At 36.8% G+C, this 21521-nt stretch overlaps 2 protein-coding genes across 2 annotated transcripts in view; both read right to left on the bottom strand.

The window, feature by feature from the left end:
• The window catches only part of LOC308621301 (titin), a 299757-nt gene that overhangs the window by 122011 nt on the left and 156225 nt on the right, over positions 1 to 21521 (bottom strand). Inside the window, exons 145-179 of the mRNA XM_081241746.1 lie at positions 20924 to 20992; positions 20696 to 20785; positions 20265 to 20558; positions 19347 to 19427; positions 18126 to 18203; positions 17499 to 17582; positions 11346 to 11432; positions 9325 to 9408; positions 9126 to 9209; positions 8927 to 9010; positions 8728 to 8811; positions 8330 to 8413; positions 8133 to 8216; positions 7934 to 8017; positions 7735 to 7818; positions 7538 to 7621; positions 7340 to 7423; positions 7146 to 7229; positions 6953 to 7036; positions 6759 to 6842; positions 6566 to 6649; positions 6399 to 6482; positions 6182 to 6265; positions 5965 to 6048; positions 5752 to 5835; positions 5541 to 5618; positions 5055 to 5138; positions 4494 to 4583; positions 4145 to 4222; positions 3868 to 3945; positions 3568 to 3651; positions 2497 to 2580; positions 2178 to 2258; positions 1593 to 1667; positions 1042 to 1161 (exon numbers count right to left, since the gene is read on the bottom strand). Coding sequence (XP_081097872.1) covers positions 1042 to 1161; positions 1593 to 1667; positions 2178 to 2258; positions 2497 to 2580; positions 3568 to 3651; positions 3868 to 3945; positions 4145 to 4222; positions 4494 to 4583; positions 5055 to 5138; positions 5541 to 5618; positions 5752 to 5835; positions 5965 to 6048; positions 6182 to 6265; positions 6399 to 6482; positions 6566 to 6649; positions 6759 to 6842; positions 6953 to 7036; positions 7146 to 7229; positions 7340 to 7423; positions 7538 to 7621; positions 7735 to 7818; positions 7934 to 8017; positions 8133 to 8216; positions 8330 to 8413; positions 8728 to 8811; positions 8927 to 9010; positions 9126 to 9209; positions 9325 to 9408; positions 11346 to 11432; positions 17499 to 17582; positions 18126 to 18203; positions 19347 to 19427; positions 20265 to 20558; positions 20696 to 20785; positions 20924 to 20992 — 3147 coding nt within the window. The remainder of the gene's footprint in view (positions 1 to 1041; positions 1162 to 1592; positions 1668 to 2177; positions 2259 to 2496; positions 2581 to 3567; positions 3652 to 3867; positions 3946 to 4144; positions 4223 to 4493; positions 4584 to 5054; positions 5139 to 5540; positions 5619 to 5751; positions 5836 to 5964; positions 6049 to 6181; positions 6266 to 6398; positions 6483 to 6565; positions 6650 to 6758; positions 6843 to 6952; positions 7037 to 7145; positions 7230 to 7339; positions 7424 to 7537; positions 7622 to 7734; positions 7819 to 7933; positions 8018 to 8132; positions 8217 to 8329; positions 8414 to 8727; positions 8812 to 8926; positions 9011 to 9125; positions 9210 to 9324; positions 9409 to 11345; positions 11433 to 17498; positions 17583 to 18125; positions 18204 to 19346; positions 19428 to 20264; positions 20559 to 20695; positions 20786 to 20923; positions 20993 to 21521) is intronic.
• On the bottom strand, positions 11560 to 17278 carry LOC308621766 (uncharacterized protein; the record flags this gene model as incomplete). Its single annotated transcript, XM_081242511.1, has 11 exons — positions 11560 to 11696; positions 11780 to 11863; positions 11975 to 12058; positions 12208 to 12285; positions 12402 to 12485; positions 12602 to 12676; positions 13123 to 13203; positions 15450 to 15533; positions 15654 to 15737; positions 15846 to 15929; positions 17233 to 17278. 11 exons carry the CDS (start codon positions 17276 to 17278, stop codon positions 11560 to 11562), a joined length of 921 nt encoding a protein of 306 aa, XP_081098637.1.

The raw sequence follows: 21521 nt of genomic DNA, 5'->3' as shown, positions 1-21521 counted from the left end.
AATATATTAACCAACAGATATGTAGCCTTTTAAGAAGTGATCACTTTTTCTATGTCTGATTAAAAATGCCAGAAGCTTCCCCTACAGGCCAAGAGGGTTGTAGAGAGGCAAGAAAGAAGTCTTACCATGGAAAATTCTGGCTTTGTATACATGTGTAGGTGAGTATGGGAAAATTGCTCACCTAAGATTATATCTAGATTATTTTAGATTGGGAAATCTCATGAAATCTCATGACACCAAAAATAAGACAACATTTTGTTAAAATAAAAAGAATAATATGATTTTGCTAGTTTATTTCAGCTTTTAAAGATGCTATTTAAAAAAATTAAGTAATGTTGAATCAATTCAAAGAAAAACCTAAATGCAAAGAGAATGAAAGGAAGTTTAACAATGGGAAGAGATGCTGGATATCAAATGTATCCATAACCGCTCTTCCTAGCTATGGTGAGGACAACCACGGAACACAATTGGGTTTTTATTAAGTTGCAAAAAGAAAAAAGAAAAAAAAAGTGGGGAAGCAGTGCCAGAGCGTTCATATACTTTCCTTTCATGGTTTATGAACACATCAGCTATTGGATGCCACAAATATATTATCTATAGTATATTTTAAAGCATATGTCATTCTTTAAGAACAAAGTTTTGGCTTTTGTATAAATTTGCTACTGCAAAATTAAAAATATCTTGCAGAGTTTTCTTCTACGTTCCACATGCACAAGATCCCAAAGATATGCATAGCAACCACGCTTTGAAATCAGAAAATCCTTTCACCCCATTCAGCATGAGAAAGTTAGTTGGACAGCTCCTGGATTGAGATGGCCAGGATGAAGCTAACAATGGTGCACTTTCTGACTCTTGGGGCAGCAGGCATGGCCCAACAAGGTACCCAGGGCAGCATAAAACACAGGTCTCTATGGAATTCCCACAGTTTGATCATGTCCGAAAGTACATATTTTAAAAATACATTTCTTGCAAGTACCACTTCAGATGTCTGGATAGAAGTTTGGAGCAGGTTAATAAAACTTTGGAAGTGGCATTTTATACCTTTAAGCTGGAACATTTTCTCCTTCAGGTCTTCCTTAGGTGGAGCTGGAGGAGGAGCTGGGGGCTTTGGTTTGAGTTTTGGTTTCTCAATAACCTTCTTTTCAGGTTCAGGTTCAGGTTCTTAAAAGAGTATTTCAGGAGTATTAGTATATGAATATGTTAATTGGTATGTGGATATACAGTATATTCAGTAGAAATTTTGGTATATTTATGAAGTAAAAAGTTTGCTTTTTTGAATACATATTATTGGTATCCAACATAAAACGTAAAAGTGTCCAGCATAAAATATAAGAATATCAACACTGTACATAGATAATGAGAAATACAGCATAGGCGCTAATAAAAACAACAAAGGAAGCATCCATATAAGCCACATTAATGTGAAATAAATAGTACAAATGACATGAATACATAAGACTGAGATGCACATTTAAAACAATATTTTACATACAGGTGCAGAGAGACGTGCTGTACACGTAGAACAACGCAAAACACATACGTATCAGATGAAGAATATGGTGATGAAGACTTAAGCCCAATTAACTGAATACCTTGTACTGGTATTTCTTCTGGCTGTGGTTCAGGTTCAGGTTCTTCAGGCTTAACATACTTTTCAATTTCACGTTCTTTAAAGAATGTTGACAAAGGATAAGAGACTGTAATATAAAGTTCTTCACAAAGACTCATAGAAATTTCACATAGATGCAAAGATGACAGTCACAAAAACAAAAATACACAAATTCACTTACATAGAAAAAGAGGTAAGATTTCTATTTTCTTATACGCAAGCTTTCTAATGACTATCTGATGTATGTTGATGGCAAATGAGATGACTTTTAATATCTGATGTTGGGTTATCATTTGAGGATCCAATACAATTATTCCAGTGTTGTCTCAGTAAACTGTATCTTTTGAAATTTATAATTACCATCAAGAATAATCAAATATTCTACTTCGAAAGAAGTATAATGATTTGAAAAACAAAGCAGTCAAACATGTGCTAGAATGTTTTATATAAAATTTCAAGAAGGAATGTTACCCTATAAATACTTTTGTATTTCTAACAGGAGTTTTCAAGAGATTAAAAAAATTTATATTTATATAATATATATATATATATATATATGTATATATACCTTCAACAGGGGGAGTCACTTTTCTACCAATGGTTATGGATGCTCTTTCTTCATATATTATTTCCTCAGGAGACTCTTCAACTTAAAAAACACAGTGTTTTATATTTTAGACTGAATTCAGAATAGAATACTGCAATGCTAAGTTTCAACGTATCAATTTAGGTACACATTATAACATATTCTTCAGAAGACTTCAAAAGTACCAATAATTTCACTACATAAGACAGACAACAGATAAATACAAATGATCCATCTACAACCAAAGCAAGATGATGAAGACAACTGTCGTCTTTCCAAGATTTATAGAGCAGTCATGTACCTTGGACAGGTGGAGCTTCTGGTTCTTCAGGGGTAGGAACTGACACTTTCTCTTCTGTGATGACTTCCTTGGGAACTTCAGGCACTTTAAAGATATTGATTTTGTTTACTATTAAGAATTTAGAAGGTGTACAAGATACTGCAAAGATCAGGCAAAGAATACATGGGAAAGTACTTCATCTTATAAGACTCTGTGGGGAAAATGGCTTTGGAGGCAAGGCACCCTTTTTTATAAATGAGTCTTTGCAGCCTTCTTCATTTATTTCTCTTCCTCTGTGTACCCTTAAGTGTAGATGTTCTCCACAGGTCAACTTTGATGCTTTTAAAAATTGGCTCTACATTCTTTGAGCAATCACTCCTGCACTCTCAACTCTTATTTCCATGGTGATAACTTCTACATCTACATCTCCAGCCCTGATCTCCTTCCTAAGTTCCAGATGCACGTTCCCAACTTCCATACTTGAAAAGTGAAAAATATATTTACTATCTTCTTTCTAATATTAATTTAGTTTGGGGACCCAATGAACCATCCTCATGGCTTAGCTTCAACCCTTACAATCATCTTGGGCTCCTCTATTTCCCTAATTGCTTTAAGAATAGACACCAACTCAATCTCCACCTCTCTTAAATCCAATCTCCTTTTCCATTTCTGTCACCACTGATCTTGTCCAATTTTTGAAGACCTTAAGTAACTGCAGTGGCTCTTTTCTATTATCATCCTTTTCTAAGAGTTTGAACTGCTGCCAGTTATCTGAAGCCCAACTCCTATTAATTTATACACCGCTGAAGCTTCCTATTGCCCACAGACTAAAGTGCATGCCTTATACTGGCATTCAAAGAACTCCAAAATATGACTGTCATCTTTATATCCAGCCTTATCTCTCAGGATAGGCTGGATTTCTCCTACTTGTCTGTCTCATTTTCTCTCTTTGTCTTCATTATTTCCCCCTTTTTTCTGTAAAATTTGTTTTTGCATATACTTATACTTCAGTATTTTTTGCTCTAAGAACTACTATTAAGATGTGCAGACAGCATTCAGAGAAATACATATTTTTTTCTTCATGGTAGGTACCTTTTTCTCGCCGGACTTCTCGTTTTTTGGTAACAGGCACAGGTTCCTTCTTTACTGGAACAAGTTTCTTGGGCAGCTCAGACACTTTGAAGATATTAGTTTTATTTTTAAAAGAATATTTAAAGACATTGAAAAAAATGTTAAGAATAAAGAAACTATAATTAACAGAGCAGCATTAAAATTAATGAAAGCAAAATAAGGACATTTTTGTCCCTAACAATGAAGACAACTTATTGGATTCCACTTTAAGATATCAGAGTACTTTAAAAAAAATTATGATGTCAATGATTATGTGAATACCTTTAACTTCCGGTGTTTCTGGCTTCTTAACAGTTGGGACTTTCTTCACTGGGACAACTTTCTTCGCCATCTCAGGTACTTTAAAGATATTAGTAGCGTTTAATAATATAAAATTGCAAGATGCAATATGTACACATAAACTTGACAAGTCTGTTCAGCACTGTAACATACAGATGACAGTTCAACACATAATACAGCACAACACAAAATAAGAAAAGAATGTCAAGTTTTAGACAGCACACAAAAATGAAGTAAATATTTATTTTACTGTAAGTACCTTTAGGTGGTGGAGGTTCTGGTTTTTTGATGACAGGAACTTTCTTCTCTGGAACAATCTTCTTAGGCTCTTCAGGCACTTGAAAGATAGGAATTTCTTTTAGAGTCAGATGATTACAATGAAAAGTTTAATGCTATGAATAAATAAAAAAGATCACACATTTCTTTGCTATGCACATTGTTAAACTCTGTAGGACCAAAGTTTTATGTGTGCAATTGACTTTTGTTCTTGCCAATGAGGTCAAATGTTAAGGAAGGAGACGGAAGACAGAGTTTACCTTAAATAAGATATATAATAGACATAAAAATCAAATGATGTATTTTCCCATTCAGTGAATCCTGTCTTGTACCTGCTGGAGGTGGGGCTTCTGGTTCCTCCTCTTCTGCAACAGGAACTGGCTCTTCCTCTTCAGGAGCAATTTCCACAGGTTCTTCATATACTTTAAAGATATAGTTAATTTTAGTTGAATGTGTGGAACAATATTCTAAAATGCATCAAATGCATCACACAATAAATAGTCATCTTGATTTCTTCCCTTGTTTCTATTAATATCGTTTCTTGTCTTTGTTAAGATGAAATCCACCTTGTTTGACTGATTTCTGTTTCTATTGATTTGAATGCTTGAAAAGCCCTTTTGGTGTTTAATGTTATTTATAGTCAATAGTTTTCCTGTCCTACTTTGTGTGCATTAGAGAAGCTTTGTTGAAACAGCTTATGATGGCCAGTGTAGATACCGCTGACTGATGACCCAAAATAGATTTGAGATTGGAGCTAATTAAGAATAGTGAAGTAAGACAAATAATTAAAGGACAGAAAATGACCAAGAGATACTGAATTAGAAAAGAAGAGGAACAAGGCTTAAATTAAAAACAGTCATAAGTGGTAAGCTCATAAATGGCATTACATATACCTTCTGGAGGAGGGGACTCTACTTTCTCGGGAACAGGGACGACTGGTTTCTCTTCTAAGACAGGTTTCTTTGGTACCTCTGGCACTTAAAAGATATGAGTTGGTTTTACTTCTGGGTAGTTGAGAAGTACATGAAATTTATACCATATCTAGTTCACATCTAGTTCAAATAACCCAGGGAGAGATCCAAGAACAAAATTCACGATTAGGCCAGTGATCTGTTCTTGGATCCACATAGTGGGAAGACAATGTAGCCTATTAAGATTAACAAAACCATGTTAGTAAACTCTTCTAATACTTATAACAGATGTACCAGTTTTTTTTTTAGTGATGCTATTTAAAAACATTTAAAACCCTAAACATCCAGTATAGTAGGTTTGTAGTTATTAATATAAGATGTTTGACAAACAAAAGGGTTTCCTATAGTAAGTGACTTTTGAGACCAAGAGTGAGTGCTTTGCTACAGAATCTCATTAGTAACATGTACCTTTAGCTGGTGGGACTTCGGGCTTTTTGGGAACAGCTACTTTCTCTTCTGGAAGGACTTCTTTTGGAACTTCAGGCACTTAAAAGATATTAGTATTTTAACATTATGAAGAATCACTTGTAAACGCTCATCACATTTACACAGAGCAAAACATTTTTCAAGAGATAAAGGCTGTATCCACCTCCATGAAACACTGGACAGTTATGAGTACCTTTAGCAGGTGGGGCTTCTGGTTTTTTGGGAACCACTGGAGGCACTTTCTTTTCAGGAACAACTTCCTTGGGCGCCTCGGGCACTTTAAAAGATATTAGTAGTTATTAGCTCATAGTTTCAATGACATATGGAAATCATTAAGCTGAGCAGCAGAACATAGCTTTGTAACGACAGACATTTTTCTGTAGGAAGCAGTGGCAGTGGGAAATACCTTTCACTGGTGGTGGTTCAGGTTCCTTGGCAATGACAGCAGGTGGTTTCTTTTCTGGGACAGGTTTCTTAGGTGGCACGGTCACTAAAGATATTAGAATTTATGTTTTAGAATCAGTGAAGAAGAGTGAGAAACAAGAGAAAAGCCCATAATGCCCAGAAGTTTTGCGACAAGAAGAGCTAAGATTGGCAAAGGCAACCTAGCAGCTGGCCAGTACCTTTTGGAGGAGGAGCAGGCTCTGGCTCTTCCACGACTTCAGCTGGAGGCTCTTCTAGGGCAGTTTCCTCAGGCTCCTCATGCACTTTAAAGACACAAGCTCATTTTAATGCTAGAATTGACTAAAGTATATGAAATATTTTGCAAAAAGATTTTTACAGTACTAAGAAGAGAGTTTTTCTTTTTAAAAATACTGCTTTGGAGAGTTTCATGATTACCTGCAGGGGGAGGACTTTCCGGTTTGGGAGGAATAGCTTCAGGCACCTTCTTTTCTGGGACAGCTGCCTTTGGCACCTCGGGTACTTTAAAGAGATTAGTATTTTCATGATTAGACAGAGTAAAGACAGACAGACAGTGTCAAACATAGCAACATGGAGGTGGCTACCTTTGGCTGGTGGGACTTCTGGCTTTTTAGGAGGCATCACAGGCACCTTCTTTTCAGGGACAACTTCCTTGGGAGCCTCGGGCACTTAAAAGATATTAGTAAATTATACTTAGGAGTTATGAGACCACTGGAACAAATATTTTCCAGAGAAGGAGAGTTATGTCTTTTTAAGCCTAAGATCAGTGACAAATACCTTTAGCAGGTGGGACTTCTGGCTTTTTAGGAGGCAGCACAGGCACCTTCTTCTCAGGGACAACTTCCTTGGGAGCTTCGGGCACTTAAAAGATATTAATAAAATTACATTTGAAGTTATGAGATCACTGGAACAAATTATTTTCAAGAGCAGAAGAGCTATGCCTTTTTAGGCCTAAGGTTTGTGGCAAATACCTGTAAGAGGTGGGACTTCTGGCTTTTTAGGAGGTGCCACTGGTGCTTTCTTTTCAGGGACGACTTCTTTGGGAAGCTCAGGCACTTAAAAGATATTAGTAAATTATACTTAGGAGTTATGAGATCACTGGAACAAATATTTTCCAGAGAAGAAGAGTTATGTCTTTTTAAGCCTAAGATCAGTGACAAATACCTTTAGCAGGTGGGACTTCTGGCTTTTTAGGAGGCATCACAGGCACCTTCTTTTCAGGGACAACTTCCTTGGGAGCTTCGGGCACTTAAGAGATATTAATAAAATTACATTTGAAGTTATGAGAACACTAGAGCAAAATGTTTTCGAGAGCAGAAGAGTTTTATCTTCTTAAATCTAAGGTGAATGACAGGTACCTGTAATAGGTGGGGCTTCCGGCTTTTTAGGAGGTGCCACTGGTGCTTTCTTTTCAGGGACAATTTCTTGAGGAACTTCAGGCACTTAAAAGATATTAGTAGTTTTATGCTTAGCTTAAAGAGATCAATGGACTAAAAATATTTCCCAGAGCAGAGGAGGCATTTCTTCTATAGAATAAAGAGTGGGGTGAAAAATACCTGAAACTGGTGGGACTTCCGGTTTTTTGGGTGGTGCCTTGGGAACTTTCTTTTCTGGGACAACTTCTTGAGGAACTTCAGGCACTTGAAAGATATTAGTAGTTTTACACTTCAGTAAACAAAAGGCAATAGACGGAAACTTTTCAATAGCAGAAGAGATAGTTCTTTTGCAGACTGAGGTCAGAGCCAACATGTACCTGTGACAGGTGGGGCTTCCGGTTTTTTGGGTGGCGTCTTGGGAACTTTCTTTTCTGGGACAACTTCTTGAGGAACTTCAGGCACTTGAAAGATATTAGTAGTTTTACGGTTAGGTTAATAAATAGCAATGGACTAAAATCATTCTCAAAAACTCCAGAGACATTTCTTACACAGAGTGATGTCTGGGCCAACATGTACCTGTGACAGGTGGGGCTTCCGGTTTTTTGGGCGGTGCCTTAGGAACTTTCTTTTCTGGGACAACTTCTTGAGGAACTTCAGGCACTTGAAAGATATTAGTAGTTTTATGGTTAGGTTAATGAATAGCAATGGACTAAAATCATTCTCAAGAACTGAAGAGACATTTCTTCTACAGAATGATCTCTGGGCCAACATGTACCTGTGACAGGTGGGGCTTCCGGTTTTTTGGGCGGTGCCTTGGGAACTTTCTTTTCTGGGACAACTTCTTGAGGAACTTCAGGCACTTGAAAGATATTAGTAGTTTTACACTTCAGTAAACAAAAGGCAATAGACGGAAACTTTTCAATAGCAGAAGAGATAGTTCTTTTGCAGACTGAGGTCAGAGCCAACATGTACCTGTGACAGGTGGGGTTTCCGGTTTTTTGGGTGGTGTCTTGGGAACTTTCTTTTCTGGGACAACTTCTTGAGGAGCTTCAGGCACTTGAAAGATATTAGTAGTTTTATGGTTAGGTTAATGAATAGCAATGGACTAAAATCATTCTCAAGAAATGAAGAGACATTTCTTCTACAGAATGATCTCTGGGCCAACATGTACCTGTGACAGGTGGGGCTTCCGGTTTTTTGGGCAGTGCCTTAGGAACTTTCTTTTCTGGGACAACTTCTTGAGGAACTTCAGGCACTTGAAAGATATTAGTAGTTTTACGGTTAGGTTAATGAATAGCAATGGACTAAAATCATTCTCAAAAACTCCAGAGACATTTCTTCCACAGAGTGATGTCTGGGCCAACATGTACCTGTGACAGGTGGGGCTTCCGGTTTTTTGGGCGGTGCCTTAGGAACTTCCTTTTCTGGGACAACTTCTTGAGGAACTTCAGGCACTTGAAAGATATTAGTAGTTTTACGGTTAGGTTAATGAATAGCAATGGACTAAAATCATTCTCAAGAACTGAAGAGACATTTCTTCTACAGAATGATCTCTGGGCCAACATGTACCTGTGACAGGTGGGGCTTCCGGTTTTTTGGGCGGTGCCTTAGGAACTTTCTTTTCTGGGACAACTTCTTGAGGAACTTCAGGCACTTGAAAGATATTAGTAGTTTTACGGTTAGGTTAATAAATAGCAATGGACTAAAATCATTCTCAAAAACTCCAGAGACATTTCTTACACAGAGTGATGTCTGGGCCAACATGTACCTGTGACAGGTGGGGCTTCCGGTTTTTTGGGCGGTGCCTTAGGAACTTTCTTTTCTGGGACAACTTCTTGAGGAACTTCAGGCACTTGAAAGATATTAGTAGTTTTATGGTTAGGTTAATGAATAGCAATGGACTAAAATCATTCTCAAGAACTGAAGAGACATTTCTTCTACAGAATGATCTCTGGGCCAACATGTACCTGTGACAGGTGGGGCTTCCGGTTTTTTGGGCGGTGCCTTGGGAACTTTCTTTTCTGGGACAACTTCTTGAGGAACTTCAGGCACTTGAAAGATATTAGTAGTTTTACACTTCAGTGAACAAAAGGCAATAGACGGAAACTTTTCAATAGCAGAAGAGATAGTTCTTTTGCAGACTGAGGTCAGAGCCAACATGTACCTGTGACAGGTGGGGTTTCCGGTTTTTTGGGTGGTGTCTTGGGAACTTTCTTTTCTGGGACAACTTCTTGAGGAGCTTCAGGCACTTGAAAGATATTAGTAGTTTTATGGTTAGGTTAATGAATAGCAATGGACTAAAATCATTCTCAAGAAATGAAGAGACGTTTCTTCTACAGAATGATCTCTGGGCCAACATGTACCTGTGACAGGTGGGGCTTCCGGTTTTTTGGGCAGTGCCTTAGGAACTTTCTTTTCTGGGACAACTTCTTGAGGAACTTCAGGCACTTGAAAGATATTAGTAGTTTTACGGTTAGGTTAATGAATAGCAATGGACTAAAATCATTCTCAAAAACTCCAGAGACATTTCTTCCACAGAGTGATGTCTGGGCCAACATGTACCTGTGACAGGTGGGGCTTCCGGTTTTTTGGGCGGTGCCTTAGGAACTTCCTTTTCTGGGACAACTTCTTGAGGAACTTCAGGCACTTGAAAGATATTAGTAGTTTTACGGTTAGGTTAATGAATAGCAATGGACTAAAATCATTCTCAAGAACTGAAGAGACATTTCTTCTACAGAATGATCTCTGGGCCAACATGTACCTGTGACAGGTGGGGCTTCCGGTTTTTTGGGCGGTGCCTTAGGAACTTTCTTTTCTGGGACAACTTCTTGAGGAACTTCAGGCACTTGAAAGATATTAGTAGTTTTACCATTAGGTTAACGAATAGCAATGGACTAAAATCATTCTCAAAAACTCCAGAGACATTTCTTACACAGAGTGATGTCTGGGCCGACATGTACCTGTGACAGGTGGGGCTTCCGGTTTTTTGGGCGGTGCCTTAGGAACTTTCTTTTCTGGGACAACTTCTTGAGGAACTTCAGGCACTTGAAAGATATTAGTAGTTTTACCATTAGGTTAACGAATAGCAATGGACTAAAATCATTCTCAAAAACTCCAGAGACATTTCTTACACAGAGTGATGTCTGGGCCGACATGTACCTGTGACAGGTGGGGCTTCCGGTTTTTTGGGCGGTGCCTTAGGAACTTTCTTTTCTGGGACAACTTCTTGAGGAACTTCAGGCACTTGAAAGATATTAGTAGTTTTATGGTTAGGTTAATGAATAGCAATGGACTAAAATCATTCTTAAAAACTCAATAGACATTTCTTCCACAGAGTGATGTCTGGGCCAACGTGTACCTGTGACAGGTGAGGCTTCCGGTTTTTTGGGCGGTGTCTTGGGAACTTTCTTTTCTGGGACAACTTCTTGAGGAACTTCAGGCACTTGAAAGATATTAGTAGTTTTATGGTTAGGTTAATGAATAGCAATGGACTAAAATCATTCTCAAGAACTGAAGAGACATTTCTTCTACAGAATGATCTCTGGGCCAACATGTACCTGTGACAGGTGGGGCTTCCGTTTTTTTGGGTGGTGTCTTGGGAACTTTCTTTTCTGGGACAACTTCTTGAGCAGCTTTAGGTATTTGAAAGATATCAGTGTTTTCAGAATTTGGGAACAGTGGAGGCGTATGTTACAATATTCATGAAGAGGACAAGACAATATATATTCTTAACACAGCAGTGGGAATAAATACCTTTAGCTGGTGGGACTTCTGGTTTTTTGGGTACAGCCACTTTCTTTTCAGGTGCAACTTCTTTAGGAGCTTCAGGAACTTTGAAGATATTAGTATCTATTAGTTGAAACTATAAAATGGGAATATCGACAACACATTTGCCCAAGCAAGTATCATTTATGAAACTGGCGGACACTTCTAAACACTTTTTCCCAGCCCCCAAAACAGGAGACCAACAACACGGAAGGATAAATACCTTTAGCAGGTAGAGCTTCTGGCTTTTTAGGAGGAGCCACAGGCACTTTCTTTTCAGGGATGGCTTCCTCTGGTGGCACCTCAGGCACTTAAAAAATATTGATAATTTGTGTTTAGAAAAGGTGGAAATAATGAATGACTATATCATGCAATCATACACCAAGATATATTCGTATATCCCAGTACGTACTGGGATTTATACATATAATTTTTTTCTAGCTAAAATAGCAGTTATTTTTCTCCCTGGTATGTACAGCATTGTCATTACCTGCTGGGGGAGGACTTTCCGGTTTGGGAGGAATAGCTTCAGGCACCTTCTTTTCTGGGACAGCTGCCTTTGGCACCTCGGGTACTTTAAAGAGATTAGTATTTTCATGATTAGACAGAGTAAAGACAAACAGACAGTATCAAACATAGCAACATGGAGGTGGCTACCTTTGGCTGGTGGGACTTCTGGCTTTTTAGGAGGCATCACAGGTACTTTCTTCTCAGGGACAACTTCCTTGGGAGCCTCAGGCACTTAAAAGATATTAGTAAAATTACATTTAGAAGTTATGAGATCACTGGAACAAATTATTTTCAAGAGCAGAAGAGCTATGCCTTTTTAGGCCTAAGGTTTGTGACAAATACCTGTAACAGGTAGGACTTCTGGCTTTTTAGGAGGTGCCACTGGTGCTTTCTTTTCAGGGAAAACCTCTTTGGGAGCCTCAGGCACTTTGAAGATATTAGTAAATTTACATTTGAGTCATGAGGATCAACACAGACAAGAATCACATTTACACCGCAAAAGCACTTTCAAGGCCAGCAAGGCGGTTCTTTCCCTAGCCCTCTCTATTCCCTCCTGAGGGGCTGTTAGGATGTACCTTTGACAGATAAAACTTCAGGCTTTTGGGGAGGATGCACTTTCTTTTCCCAGACAACTTCTTCGGCCACCTCAGGCACTTTAAAGATATTAATATTTTTACGTTTAGGAGTTACAAGAATCAATACAAACAGGAAATACATTTATAAAGGAAAAGACATTTCCCCAAACTTCTAAGCTTCCAGCAACATATACCTTCATCAGGAAGGGCTTCAGTCGTTTCGTGACGAACCACATATGTTTTCTTTTCAGGGAAAATTTCTTGGTGAGCTTCAGGCACTTTAAGAAATCAGTATTTTAACATTTAGTGTTGCAAAGATCAGTAGGAACAGCAAAATATTTTCAAGGCTACAGGAGCTATTTCTTCTTGAACTTGACAGCATGGGGACTTGTACCTTTAACTGATGGAGGTTCTCTTTTTTTGGAAGGAACTCTTTTTGCAGGAACACCTTCTTGAGCAGCTTCAGGCACTTTAAAGACATTAGTATTTCACATTTAGGAGTTAAAATGATGAATGAAAACAATAACCATAATATGTTAGGAAATGTAGTTTTTAAGAAGTTTCTTCTCTGCCTATTCTCCCCTTGCCCCACCAATCAACTAAGTTGAATGGGATTAGCAGCATCCTTGAGAAGGTGGGCTCACCCTTCTCTAGCAACTAGTGGAGGTCCTATGACCCTGTAGACCCTCCTTATGAAGTATTTGTTGAATGAACACTTTTAATAGGAGGGTTTTCTGTTTTGATAGGAACAGTCACACATATTTTCTTTTGAGAGGGAACTTCTTGTGGAGCTTCTGGTGCTTTAAAGATATTAGTATGTTTACATTTAGGAGTCAGGAAGAACATTAGAAAAACATAGTTTTAAGAACCGAAGACAGACAATTTCTTCAGTATCTGTTCAGAGGTGACAGGTACCTTTCACAGGTGGAGGTTCTGCCTCTTTAGGAACATCCTCAGATACTTTCATTTCAGGAGCAACTTCTTGCACGGCTTCAGCTACTTTGAAGATATTAGTATTATATTATACTTAGAGGTTAAGGGATCAGTGGAGACATTAATGACATTAACTGAACCAAAGTGACTTTTATGTCTACAAGGGTGCTTCCTTCAAGAACTGGATGAGGTACAAAGTCTTGAAGAAAGGAGTCAAATCTTGTCTTTGTTTATTATTCCCCAGCTCCCCAGCACCATGCACATAGTGGGCATTTGTTAAATAAATGAAGGAAGGAATGATAGAATGAATGACACCTTTAGTGGAAGGTGTTTCAATTTCAGGGGGAGCAGCTATGAGTATTTCCTTTACAGGGACAACTTCTTGAGGTGATTCAGGCACTTTAAAGATATGAATTCATTGTACTTCAGAGTGATGAAGAGCAATGAAGAGTTTTAGTCAAAACCCCACCTACAGGAATGTCCCAGACTGGGTGACCTCCCCACTCCCCAAATCTGATTCTTTGGTAACAGTATGAATACTTGATTATCGGGAGCTGTTTTCTTGGTCACCTCAGGCACTATCAATATTAGTAATTTTATTTCTTTGAATGGTAGATACATAGGAACTGAGATAAAAATTTACCTTTAAGTGAAAAAACCTGATTTTTAAATAATTAACAATGTACCTTTTGCTATTAGTTTGAAGAGGATAAAACAGCTCCTTACCTGGATTGGCTTTATTTTGTACCCTCACCTTAGGCACTTTATTTTATTTTATTTTTGGCTGCCTCAGGCGGCTTGCAGGATCTGAGTTCCCTGACCAGGGGATCAAACCCATGTTCCCTGCAGTGGAAGCATGGAGTCTTAACCACTGGACTCCCAGGGAAGTCCCTTAGGCACTTTAAAAAGGTGATTGTTTTTCAAGTAAAGGAGGAAGGAGAACAACTAAAATATTTTAGACAGAGAAAATATTGTCACAATGTTCAGATATTCTTTAAATTACAGAATATCATGGGCATGGTGAAGAATTTTGGGAGATGTTTTAAAACGTTCTCATCTGTTGACTTATCTGAAAATATTCAAAATGAGAAAACGTAGGACTCTTTAAAAATAAAAGACAATGAGAGGAGCAAATAAATATTCAGGGCAGAATTCCAACTTTAACTGGTTTTGGTTTTAACTGCCCTGGTTTTAGAAGGCTCTCGGGTAGAGATGATATTACAGATAGAACAGTTCCACAGTGAATTTAATATTTTATTTTCTTTAAGTCATGGTTTTCTAAAAATATTTCTATGATATTTAAGTCTTAGGGGAATTCAGTTATTTCAAATTTATGCACTTGTTTTTGGTAGTAAGTTTATTTTAATAGAAGAGCAATTCAACAGGTAGTTGTATTATATCCTGGAATTTCAACCCCATGGAGCATTTGAATTACTAACCTATAGTCTACAGCCAAGCACCTCTGTCATTTTATGGCACTGATTTCTGCTTTAGAGCGGTGTGGGGTGAGCCTATTCAGTCTAGTTTCAGGGATATAAATGTTATAGGTGATCTCTCATATAGATTTTTTTTTCTAGCTAGTCTGAATTTTATTTTGTAAGGAAACAGCAATAGCTATTTCCATCTGGGTCACATCTGCACATTATATGTATATATATTTTCCCTGGAGGGCTCATAGATAAAATTTATAGCCCAAGCATCTCCATGTGTATAAAGTTATGGACTTTTCCCCCTTATGACTCATGGGGACATGTATATACCCAGTTGAGCTGCTCCTTTGGGGGACCCATGTCTCTGAAGTGATCTCCCTGGTAGCATCTGGAGCTTTAGAGGTATTAGTAGTTTTACACGTGGTGAGTACAACTACAGTCATGAGATAAGAAAGTCAACCTTCTTCTGGCTTGTACCTTTTGGTGGTGGTATTTTTCTTCTTTTGGTAACAGGAGGTTGTCTCTCTGGAACATCTTCCTTGGAGACTTCCAACTCTTTAGAGATATTAGTATTTTTTAATTGAGAAAGGCAAAGACATGAAGACATGACTTACAAAGAAAGTTAGGGATATTAGCAGATATTATAACCTTAAATTAGAAATTTTATTTTTGTTCTAATGTTTATTCATTATATGAGTGGGATTTGACTTTTTAGGAGCAAGTCATAGATAGTTCCTTGTCTTGGGTACATTAGGGACACTAAAGATATTAGTATTTTAGCATTAAAGGTCGTGAAAATCTACACAAAGCAGTGAACATATTTTGCAGACTGATGAAGAAAGGTTTTCTTATTTAGATTTTCATAACTAAGAATTATACCTTCAGTTGGAAGATGCTCTGGAATACTGGGAACAGCCTCAGGTAACTCCACCTCTGGAAATACTTCTCTGGTTGTATCAGGCTCTTTAAAGATATTAGTAAGTTTACACTTAGAAGTTATAAAAACAGTAGATTATATAACATGCAATTTTTGAGTCTTGAAGCCAAAGATATTCATCCAAGTTTGATGTTGTTGGAATGTACCTTTAGTTGCTGGTATTTCTCTCTTTTTAGGAATAGTCACATATATCTTGTCCTCTGGAACAACTTTCTTGGGTGGTTCAGGCACTTAAAAGATATGAGTATAGTTATATTTATAAATGGTGAAGGAAAGTATTGAGCTTTTAAAATGAGCCAAAAATAAATTTTCTTCACTGGGTCATTGGTATTATATACCTTTTGCTACTTTGGTTTTTGTCTTTTGAGGATGAGTCACAAGTACTTTTTCTTCTGGAGATGATTCTTCAGATACTTCATAAACTTTAAAGATATTAGTATTTATACAATTAGAGGCATTTCAGGGTGGATGAAGAATAGTGTTAAGAAAAACATAATACATAATACACATCTCTAACTCAAATGACTAGTACTACATAGATCCAAGTTAGTGACAATAACACACTGGCTAGGAAAAAGCCTCATTCCCAGTTTTATGATATAGGACTTTTCAGCATTTCTTTATGATCATGATGGTAAAATTGAGGAATTCACTGGTCAGGGACTAGTATATAATTCTTTTACTTTGTCTGCAGAAAGATACTGGTAAAATTTCCCTATTGTTAATTTTTATGGATTTTTTTCTTAAGGAACAGGGTCGATGTTGAGTTGCACATCAAGAATTCTCCAATATTTGACCTACTGGAAATTCATCTAAGTCCTTTCCTGTTCCAGGAAACTAGTTATCTATATTTTCAAACCAAATCTAGTTTATGGCTTCATATTCAATATGAATGTGAAAACCATTCAGAGATTGGAAGAAGAAAAGAAAAATAAGAATGATAAAATATTTGGAAAATAAGGCAACTGAACAATAAAGATTTCTCCAGATATCAGAAAGGAAGACTGGCTGATAATAATAACCAAACTCAAGCATAGAAAGGGTATTCTAAGGAGGGAGTCATCATATATTTTTATCCAAACCTATTATTATAGGGTGACAAAAATTGGATTTAAATTTTCCATTCAAATAAATGGAAGGATATCTTGACTGCTGGCATTTTCACTATTCAGATTATTAAACAGTATTCTATTCAGAATACTTTTTTACTCATATTATTTTACTCTTCAAATTAATTAATTATAATTTTGCATGAAGGCAAAACCAAAAATGGTTTGAGAATTCTTTTGAGGTTCTAATGGCCTTGTAAATCTATGGTTATTTGAATAGCACTGCCAAAATGTGTACAACAATTGTTGCAAAGAGTAAAAAATACTAATGCTGAAGTATTTTGATTCTACATATCCAAGTAAAATATTATTATCAAGTTAAAGAAAGTTGCCTTATGGTCTGAGAAAATGAATTGCTGAAAAGCAGAAGACATTTGTACACAGAACAGGTTAACAAGACAATGACAAATTCAACATGACAAATGACTTTTCTAAAATTGGGCAATGGTATACATACAGGACTCTTTATTTTTTAAATTGGTGAGGAAATATACCTTGTCTGAGGCTAATAATCATTCAAATTACCTAATTTTAGCCAAATATTTTTGGCATGTTAGGATTTTACAAGATATTAGTATATTTACTTTTAAAGCTATGAAGACAAACACAGACAAACCAAAGAGAACCACCAGTTTTTCTACACTCACTGTATATCGTTGCATCTTCAGAAAGAACTATGGTTGATATTTCTTCTTGAATACTTTTCTTAGGCACCTCAGGAACTTCAAAGATATTAGTATATTAATTGTAATAAATACCAAATATAAGATATTAAGAATATAAAGAAACAAAATACAAATATTTACATCACTCACATTCACTTTAAATCATGAATAACTAAACATAGCGTTATTTCATGTTGTGATTAGTATCAGTGTATACCTTTAGCTGGTGGAACTTCAGGCTTTTTAGGAACAGCTTCACGAACTTTTTCTTCTGGAACAATTTTCTTGGGTGCTTCAGGTGCTTTAAAGATATTTGTTTTATTTTAAAAAATTGCATCATTGTGTGTAAAATACCAAGACAAACAGGGGCATCTAACAAGGAGAATGTCAAAAAATCCCCAAATTATAAGTCATCTAAACACACAATCAATGCATCTCTCTAGACGGCCTTGTTGATGAGTTGTTGATTTGTCATATTAGAAGGACTTTGCCCTTTGGATACAACATGATTTTCTATTGTCACTTGGAACATGTTTATTTGTTTCCAGAGCTACTTCAAAATAGCTTCTAAAATGAATTATTTTTGAAAAAGAAGTTGAGGGGTCAATATTTAAATATTGCTTAAGAAGAGGATCAATACCCATAAAACCAACTTTTAGGCTTAGGCCTGTGTTCCCAGAGGGTAGTCACAAAAGGGAGGATTATGTTATGGGACATAAATTGAAGTTTACATAATTCAGCCATTTTGTGGCATTGAGGGGAGAACAATCTCTCTCTCTTTCTTCTCATAATAAATGAATAAAAGGGAGTTTTGTATTAGTGGCGAATCAGCAAAGGCAGATACCTTTAGCTGGTGGAACTTCAGGCTCTTCAGGAACACGTACTTCTTCTTCTACCACAATTTTCTTGGGTACTTCAGGTACTTTGGAGACAGTAGAGATAGTTTCCTTTACTTTTAAACATTCATAAAGATTTTTTAACAAGTAGAGCGTAAGAGAAATGTAAAGACAGAAAAGAACATAGCCACAGTATAAAATACAGACATCACTTTATCAAATACATTACAGTAATTAAAATGAGTTGAATTTTGATAACAAATACAACAACAAAAATCCAAGGGAATTTCCCATGTAAGAATCACAAGAACTTGACAAGAAAAACGAATAAGACACCTTCAGCTGGTGCTCTTTCTGCTTGTTTTGGTGGAATAATTGATATTTTCTCTTCAGTGATAACATTCTTAAATGCTTCAGAGACTTAAAGCTGTAAGTATATGTTATTTATAAGCTACTGTTTTTCATTTTTATTGTGAAATTCAAGAGGTTTAAAAACTGAACAGGGCTTCCCTGGTGGTGCAGTGATTAAGAATCTGCCTGCCAATGCAGGGGACACAGGTTTGAGCCCTGGTCCGGGAAGATCCCACATGCCGCGGAACAACTAGGCCCGTGTGCCACAGCTACTGAGCCTGCGCTCTAGAGCCTGCGAGCCACAACTACTGAGCCCATGTGCCACAACTACTGAAGCCCGCGCGCCTAGAGCCTATGCTCCACAACAAGAGAAGCCACCGCAATGAGAAGTCCGCACACAGCAACGAAGAGTAGCCCCCGCTCGCCGCAACTAGAGAAAGCCCGCACGCAGCAGCGAAGACCCAACACAATAAAAAAAACAAAACAAAACAGAAACTGAACAAAGCAGGGACATTAAACACACAGTCACAATGTATTTATATTTACTAGGTCATTAAAATTAATAATTAACAGGAAAACAAGGATTTATCAATAAACAGGTGAGTGAATATATAATCAAAGAGTACCAAAGAAGGAAAACTGGGTTCACTGTTTGGTTAGTAGTGATATTGCTTTGGGTATTTTAAGCATAACAGTGACTTTCTTTTTTGATAGAACTTTCTTTAGCCCCTCACCCACTTTCAAGATATTAGTTTGTTTTAGACATTCCAGAAACACAAAACACAGAAGAAAAACATCAAGTAGAATTCAAACTTGTAAAGCAGCCAAGGTGCTACTGTATGTAAAATTAGTTAAGTAATTTTTCACCAATAAAATACCTTTAGCTGGTGGCTCTTTTCGAGGAACAACTTTAGTAGGTGGTTTTTTTGGAGGGATGATTTTCTCGGATATCTCAGGCCCTTTAAAGATATTAGTGTTTTGGTTTAGAATGAACTCCTGAAGTATCATGGCCCACGATGACTAAAATTAGTACAATGGGGGCTCATAAAATGCTTTCTCTATTCATATTTAAAAAATTTATACCACACCTACTTCCAAAAAAGACTTGATTTTGCTAAATTTCATCTGTATTGTAAATTTACTGTGTATACTAAGCACACACACATTCCTCCATATTACACACATATTATTAATTTGTTCAAGAGCTGGAGTAGACTTGCAGAGAATGTATTTGTAGGTTTATCCTCAGAATATACTAGAATGCAGGTGCTACTACCACACTTCATTTCCTTCCTTAATGTTATTTCTCCTGAAAATATCATAAAATGGTGGAAGATTTGGATAAATAATTATCAGTTTGTGAACAGTTGACTGAAATGCTAATAAAGCAATGGTTCTTTTGCCTGGACATGTAAATTCCTCAGTGAACTGAGGAGTTTCTTGCTCACTCAACTGATGACACTGGCCAGATATTTTGGTACCTGTAACAATCATGTAACACTCTTACTTGGATTTAAAAAGGAATCCACAAATTCATAACGTGAATTATGTTATCTCCTTAGGTAAGTAGATATCAAATATTATTATCTTGTTGGCTAAAATTATACTCTGTGGTTAATCTCTACTCCATATCAATCATTGTTATCAAGTAGTTTAAACTCATGCTTAAAGTATTTCATGATTTTATCATGGAAAGTAAGTGGGTTTCTAATGTCCAAACTGAATATGAAATGTACTTTAAAAAAGAAGTTAGAGCAACATATAATAATTTGTAATATCTGCACAATTCCCTATACCTTTAGGTGGAGCTTTGGGTTTTTCATATACTTCCACTTCTTCAGCCTCTAAGACTTCTATTACCCTATGGACTTCTTCAACTTCATGTACTTCTGCAGCTCTATACTCTTCTACTTTGAGGACTTCTTCAACCTCATGGAACTCCTCTTCTTCAAAGTATTCTTCAACCTCATGGAACTCTTCTTCACGAGCTTCTTCCACTTGTGCTTCCACTATTTCTAATTCTGCTCTTTCTTTTACTACTTCCTCTTTGTGGACAGCAACTGATATTTTTTCTTCAAGAACAGCTCTCCCTGAAAGAGCATCTATTTTAAGAGATCTATCTTTTTTAAACACAGCAGAAATGAAGATGTAAATTCAAAATATAAAAACAGCTGAGAAAGGCTTTCATGCAGCAACACGTGAAAATTAAAGATCTTCCCAAAAGTACCTTTAGCTGGGGGAACAGCTTCTCTTTTAGGCACAGGGACTTTCTTTTCAGGGACTTTCTTTTCTGGGACTTTCTTTTGAACTTCAGGCACTTTAAAGATATAGTTTTAATATTTGAGACTGTCAAGAGCAAGATTCCATAGGCAGAAGACATCAAAAACGATCAAGACACGTAGACATAAAACATAAAAATCTTAATGAAAGTTCAGGTTAAAAAGAGAAGATGTACCTTTGGCAGGAGGGGCCTCTTTTTTCTGAACAGGAACAGGTACTTTTTCTTCAGGAACCTTCTTTGGCACTTTAAAGATATGAGGCGTTTCAGTTAGCTGACAATACTCAATGATAAACATGAAATAAAAACATCAGAAACAACATCAACATTACAATAATCGAAGTCTAAGAAGTCACTCTATTGTAAAATTGGACACCAATTTTAGAGGCTATAAAGATATTTTTCCAAATCACTCATTTGTACTAGCCACACCTTAGAAGAAGGTATGTCCACAAAGAACCTGTGCTATCTTTTTTTTTTTTTTAATAGCAGAGATTACCAATATTGGGCCTACTTCTACTATTTTTAATTTGATGAAGGCTTTTTTCAAGTGATTACCATCATAGAGTACTTAAGCCTTGATACAGGTGTCATGTTCTGCTGGGCACTATCATGTCTGCTGAGGATGTCTATTGCAATAGGGACAGCATAACTTAATCAATTAGGAGTGCTACGGAAGCATTAACCTAATTAGGAACAATGAGAGATAGACGTTTTGTAATAACCTTGAATGCTCTGGCCAGATATTACAAAAGGGACACGAGGCTCTTTAAAA

Source organism: Mesoplodon bidens, assembly GCF_964165515.1.
Source record: "Mesoplodon bidens genome assembly, chromosome: 8".
NCBI lineage: Eukaryota > Metazoa > Chordata > Mammalia > Artiodactyla > Ziphiidae > Mesoplodon > Mesoplodon bidens.
Note: the sequence above shows the minus strand (reverse complement) of the source record. Positions and strands in the feature narration are given on the sequence as shown.